General features: G+C 56.7%; 1 protein-coding gene across 1 annotated transcript; it reads left to right on the top strand.

The window, feature by feature from the left end:
- The first annotated feature begins 3,533 nt into the window (after positions 1-3,533).
- On the top strand, positions 3,534-6,119 carry HMX1 (H6 family homeobox 1). The gene is made up of 2 exons (XM_053941272.1): positions 3,534-3,860; positions 5,545-6,119. Exons 1-2 carry the CDS (start codon positions 3,599-3,601, stop codon positions 6,117-6,119), a joined length of 837 nt encoding a protein of 278 aa, XP_053797247.1. The 5' UTR covers positions 3,534-3,598.
- Positions 6,120-6,425: the final 306 nt, after the last annotated feature.

Raw genomic sequence — 6,425 nt, 5'->3', positions numbered from 1 at the left:
GGAAGCCATTCCGCTCCATGCGGGAGGCGGCCGGGCAGCGGCGGGAGTGGCTGGTCCGCCAGCACCGTGACTCGCTGGAGGCTCTTGTCACACTCATACACGCGTTTTCGGCCCCAAATATAGCCATCCGTCTGCTAATTCCCCACTGAACCTGGCCGCAAATCCCCACTTCTGTCTGCCCTCTGCGTGGCAGCCGCCGTCGAGCTCAGGAGCCGTCGGAGATGGTGACGGGGGGATACCCCACGGGTATCCCACGCCATGCTGCCGGCGGGCATCCCAGGCCAGTGGGCACGAACTGGAAGCCAGGAGTGTTCAGCCGAAGAGACCCCACTGGCAGCGGGGCCGGGGCCGCAGCCCGCGGCCGTCCCGCACCTCGCGGAGCTGCGCTGGACCTGGAAGTCTCCGACGCCTCGGAGAAAAACACGTACCTGGGAAAGAACCAGAGCCAAGGACAGAAAAAAATAAGAGGCCCCTCCACCTCTAGTCTAAACCCGGTCTCAAAGCCAACTCTGTAGAAAACACGTGGTTCTTTCTCCCTCCTGACCCACCGGAGGCATCAGGACCTGCCCAGGCAAAGTGTTTCCATTCTCCCGCCTGCAAAAAAGAAAGGTTTACGGTGCCACAAAGCAATGGCCGAGGAAGAGAAGGCAGTGGGGAAAGGAGAGGTTTCGCTTCGCCGCGGCCACGCAGAACCCCGGCGGAGACGGCCCGGGAGCTGCGGCACGGCCCCTGCCCGGTGCGGGGGCAGCCCGGGGTGATGGCAAAGCCCTCGGCACAAGGGGACCCCTCCGCCCCCGCTGCCTCCGGGTAGGTGACTCCGAAAGGTGTAAGGGCAGCGGCCAAGGATGCTTTCTAACGTTAAATTAAGAAAATGCCGACATTGCGTGCTTTTTCTGCTTCCTACCCTGATGAGTGGCTGCAGGAGACACGCACCCCTTTTATTCTCATCATCATATTAAGCAGTAAGGACAGGAAACCTGAAATGCTAGTAATAACACTATAGCAATGAAAAAGTGTGTAAACATAGCTACGAACTTTAAAAATCCCCAATAAACACGGACATGCGTGTAGGAGTGTTGCATTTGCAGATATAGAATTATACTCATCCTGATTTTGTGTTTCGGGAATACATCTGAGTATACACTATTTTCACAAGCACAGTTCAGCATTATTGCACACCAAAAAGTTATACCTTATACTAAAGAAGTATGGAGGAGGGTGGGGAAAGCAAGAGCAAATTTAATCATGGCGATTTTATTAAACTATTTATAAGTGGAAGGCAGACAATATTACAGAAGTTGCATGATCACACTGTAGAGACACTTTATAAAATATGGATATGGGACACAAGCATATCTTTTATAGTTATGCAGATTGCATATGTGATGTATAGAAGCAATCATGGGCCACATTTTTTCTTTATTCCAGAAAGCACACATTTTCTGAGTCTGGCAGTCAAATAGAGCTGATGGTTTATGAATACATACGAACTATCGGCCAAACCCGTATTTCCTACGCAGGAACAAGCGAAACGTGCAAAGCATAAAAGTCATCTTTATTAATGTCACTTCTGTGCAACAAGTGACAAATGCTCTGTCGCTTGGCTTACAATTCACTAGACTGCCTTCAGTCTCTGCCCAACTAAGAGAGAATTCCCACTTTTCCAGAGTCCAATTCAGAGCTCGGGACGTTTGCATCTTTCTAGAGCCCCCTTTCTTGGAAGGGGAATTATTCCCTTATCTTCATTTTTTGGGTTTGGTTTTTTTTTTTTTTTAAGTGTTCTTTCAAAAATAGGCCCTGACATCAAAGGTCCCCACTGTCACTCTGGGAAAGGGAGCGAGATTGCTCCGTGGCGGGGAGGCCGGCTCGGCTCCCGGCTGCGCCCCTGCCCTGCCGGACGCTCCCGCTGGGCAGGAACCGGTGCCCCCTTTCCACAGCGGGAGGGGGAGGCGGGGCCTGGGGAAGGAGTACTTGTCCAGAAGCACCGCAAAGGGGAGCAAGGAGGGATCATCCGGCAGAGAAGAGCAGGGGAGGAGAGGTTGACTAGCAGATGCGCATCGCAGAGGCATCTCTGTACTCACCCAAATCTCCACGGGTCTCCGATGTGCATTCTGGACCGAGTTGCCCCTCTACTAATCTGGCTCGCCTGGTCCCCAGGGAAAGGTGGAGGGTAATCCTTCTGCTCCGGCGCCCCGTACTTTGGTGGGCTTGCCGGGCTCCATGTCCCAAGGCTGGCTCCAGAGGCTGGGGAAAAAAGGGGCAGGGGGAGGACGACTTTAAGAGCTTCCCACGAAATGGTATTACAGTAAGATAATGATTTAAAAGTCGGGCTGAAGAGGGGTAACGCCAGGAACCACGGGCCGGGTCCTGGAGGGGGCAGCGTATCGCCTCTGCCTCCCCGCCTGGGCCGGGGAGGGGGCAGGGAGTCCCGGACAGCCGCTTCTCCGATGAGCGCGGCTGGGTGTCTTTCTAAATAAACTACACAGACACCGTATGGACATCCATAAAATATATCTGAACAGGTATATACACATATATAAGGTGAGCAAAACGGACCACGGGAGACCCTTCAGAGGAGAGTCCTCTCCCCTTCCCAAGCAGGCACCGTCCCCTCCGGCAGGACACCCGCTGCCTGCTCACGGGAGCAGTCGCCCCTCCGCCACTTTCCCAAAACCTACTCAAACACCTCAACCAGGGGGCTCCAGGCTGAGGACAACCTCACCGCTCCGCCGACAGCCCGCGGCGGCCGCGGCTGGGCCCGCGGGGCCGGAGCCGGCTCTCCGGGCGGCGGAGGGCGCATCTCCTCCGTCCATCGCCGCCGCCGCCACATGAAAGCGCTCGGCGGGGGGTGGGCGGGGGGGTTATTATTATTAATGATATTAATGATATTAATATAAGCGCGATGTCCGCGGCGCCGATTGGCTGCCGGGGCTGCCCGCTGAGTCCGCTGCAGCCAATGGAAGGCCCGGGATGTGGAGCGGCCAAGCCCGCCCGGCTGCGGCCCGTGTGCCGGGGCCGCCGCCGCCGCCCCCCCGCGCCGGATTTGCTCCCTAATTGACCTAAATAAGGAGCTCGTGAACGGCGGCCCCGGGGCGGCGCGCACACACGGACACACAGACACGCAGACGGACACAGGGACACACAGACACACACGAACACAGAGACACACTCACGGACACACGCACACGCCTCGCAGCGCCCGCGCCCGCCGCTTTCCCCGCGCAGATCCCATTCGGCGCGGCGCTCCGCCCACCGCAGGATCCCCCTCTCCTGCCCGCCGTTTAACTCGCATGACATTTTTATTTCGTTATTAGCGTTTTCGCGCAGAATCTGGCGCCTCCGATGGGTTGTCGGGCTGCCTTTTTTTTTTTTTTCCTTCCCCGTTCCCTTCCCCTCCTCCCCCTCCCCCCTCCCCTCCTAGCTTGCAGGAAATGATGGCAAACCGCGATCTGAAATGATTACTCCGGAAAAAAACGCTTTTATACCAGGAGAGCATCCACGGGGCTAGGCAGAGGCGAGAGGCGGCCGCGGGGCAGCGGGGAGCCGAGGAGCCAGCCGCCGGCGGAGCCGGGACCCCCTCCCGCAGTTCTCTCCGACGATGCCGGACGAAGCCACGGAAAACGCCGGCTCCACCTCCGCCCGCGTCTCGTCCTTCTTCATCGAGGACCTGCTGGGCACCGAGGGCACGGCGGGCGGCGGGGCGCGGCGGGCGGCGGCGGCGGGCGGCGGGCGCGGGGGTCCGCGCTGCGGGCCGCACTCCCCGCTGCGCATCGGCGCCCCGGGCTGCCCCCTCCGCGACGCCGCCGTCGGCTGGTACCGCCGGGCGCACGCCGCCTTCCTGGGCTGCGCCAGCCCCGACAGTAAGTTGCCTTTTCCCACCCTTCACTGCCGGGCCCGGCCGGGGCTGGGGGTGTTCCTGCTCCCCCCGGGGTGGGGGGGTCCGGGTCCCGCCGCGGCCCCCCGGAGCAGGCCGGAGGGGGATGCACGGAGTGCCCCCGTAGCCCCCGCCCTGCCTCCCCGTTTTCGGCCGCTCGGGGCAAATCTCCGGAAATGCTCCCTATGTGTCAGGCACCTGGAGCCTCCGCCCCGCCGCCCAAAGTGTAAACAGGGATTCTTGGCTTGCTTGGGGATTTTTTTTTCTTTCCCTTTCCCTCCCCCCATCTCCCCATCTCTTTTCCTTTCTCGATTTTCTCTCCTTTTATTTTTAATTTTTTTTTTAAGAGGCAAGTCTAGCTTTTTTTTTTTTTTTTTTTTTTTGACTCTCCATCAAGCCGGAAAGCTGGGAGCACCGTCCCCCAGCAGCGCAGTGGAGACTTTGGGAAGCCGGGGGAGCAGCTGGGCTCGGTCCCGGCTGCCCCGGCCGCCCTTTCCTGCAGAGCCAGCCCCGCTGCCCTCCGCTCGCAGCGCGGCCTCTCGCTGCAGGGATCCCAATGGAGAGGGTGTTGGAGCAGAAGCCTGGGTTCAGGGCAGAAATTAACACAAGATAGAGGCAATGGGCTGCCGTTAGTGGTTATTTTCTATCTCCTGATAGAAAAAACATTGTGCCTTGGCGCATCTCTGTGACCCTATACGAGCCTGCAGAAATCTCATGATTGCTCAACAAGCAAAAGAGGTGTGATTTGTAATCAAAATAGTTTCTTTTTATATTAATGTACTTATTAATATTTTTAATTTCTCTCAGAAGTACATATAGAGACAGCAAAGTATTCCAGAAACAACTGAGCTTTTTATTATTATTATTATTATTATTATTATTATTATTATTATTATTATTATTATTATTATTATTATTATTATTATTTTCTGGTTTCCCTCTATTCTATAAAGAGTAGGAATTTTTTTTCCCCGTTCAAATTGTAATTGGAATGCACAGTGTTGGAGACTCCATGGAGATATGTCCCGATACTGGAATAATTGTCCCCATTCGTTGGCTTTTTGTAGCCCAGAATAATGTGAATTATTTCTTTTTTGTCCCTCTCCATCTACACACAGACGCACTATTATGTTTACCCCTCTAACACAGTATACTTACTCACAAATGTACTTTTAAGTATGTATACGTGCATACGTGTGTAAATACAGACGTGTGTATATAAATAAGAGGTCACGCGTATTCCTGTGTGTGCATATATTAATAAAAATTACACACGTACTTCTGTGCATATCCACGTGTGTATATACACACACGGGTGCGTTTTATCATTTGAAAACAGCCCGTGTGTGTGTTATGTGCATACACAGGAGTGCGCACGCATTTGCAGATCCACGAGCATGTCCATAGATCAGTATATTTATATATATAAAATACAGGGCTTGTGTTTCCGTATAAGCATGCGTGCGTGTAACTCAGAAATATTTGGGAGTTTATCGCAGGAGGCAGAGAAGCGGCAGGAGTCTTTGCCCGGGCCCCTCGCTGCCCGGCCTTGCTCTCCCCGCAGCCGCGTTGGTTTCCCCTCCCGGTGAGCGGGGCGCGGGGCGGGCGGGCTGCGCGACGCCCCTGCTCCCTCGATCCCTGCAGCAGCAGCCCTCTGCCTCTCTTTGCAGCCAGCGACCGGGACTCGCCCGAGCTGCCCGAGGAGTCGGAGGAGCGGGCTGGCGGCGGCGGGCGGGCGGCGGCGAGAGGCCCGGCGGGCGGGCGGCCGGGGCCGGGCGGCCGCGAGGAGGAGGAGGAGCGCGGCGAGGAGCCGGGAGAGCCGGAGCAACGCGCCGCCGGCCGCAAGAAGAAGACGCGCACGGTGTTCAGCCGCAGCCAGGTGTTCCAGCTGGAGTCCACCTTCGACGTCAAGCGCTACCTGAGCAGCTCCGAGCGGGCCGGGCTGGCCGCCTCGCTGCACCTCACCGAGACCCAGGTGAAGATCTGGTTCCAGAACCGCCGCAACAAGTGGAAACGGCAGCTGGCCGCAGACCTGGAAGCGGCCAACCTCTCCCACGCCGCCCAAAGGATAGTGCGGGTCCCCATTTTGTACCACGAGAACTCGCCGGCGAGCGCCTTGGGCTTCACCCTGCCGCACATGTCGCCCCCCTTGGTGGGCTTCTCCAGCGGCGTCAGCTACCCGCTGGGCACCTTCCCCGCCGCCTCCCTCCCTTTCCTACGGTCGCAGATGACAGGACTCGTCTGAGCGCCCACCTCTGCCGGGACCGCAGGCCCCTCGCCTCCTCCCTCGGCTTCCAGCTCCACCCCCCTTCCTCCACGGACTTTTTATTTTCAATTTACACGTTTCTTGATTTTCTGCTTTTTTTTTTTTTTTTTTTTTTTTTTTTTTTTTTTTTAACGTGCAATAAACTTACTCTCGGGGTTAACTCGGAGCGATGTGCGGCAGCCCAGAGGGAGCCGAAAGAACTTGAAAGACCCCAGCCATGCACAGGGATCAGGTCGGCGGGGCTCTCACCGCCGCGCATCCAAAGAAAATCCAGCCCCGTGGCAG

Source organism: Vidua chalybeata, chromosome 4, assembly GCF_026979565.1.
Source record: "Vidua chalybeata isolate OUT-0048 chromosome 4, bVidCha1 merged haplotype, whole genome shotgun sequence".
Classification (NCBI taxonomy): domain Eukaryota; kingdom Metazoa; phylum Chordata; class Aves; order Passeriformes; family Viduidae; genus Vidua; species Vidua chalybeata.
This window is presented reverse-complemented; position numbering and strand designations above follow the sequence as displayed.

Excerpts from the sequence above, each read along its gene's own strand:
- HMX1 (XM_053941272.1), top strand. The coding sequence starts at position 3,599 with ATGCCGGACGAAGCCACGGAAAACGCCGGCTCCACCTCCGCCCGCGTC. Across the intron at positions 3,861-5,544 it reads GGGCTGCGCCAGCCCCGACA|CCAGCGACCGGGACTCGCCC; the intron begins GTAAGTTGCCTT and ends CTCTCTTTGCAG.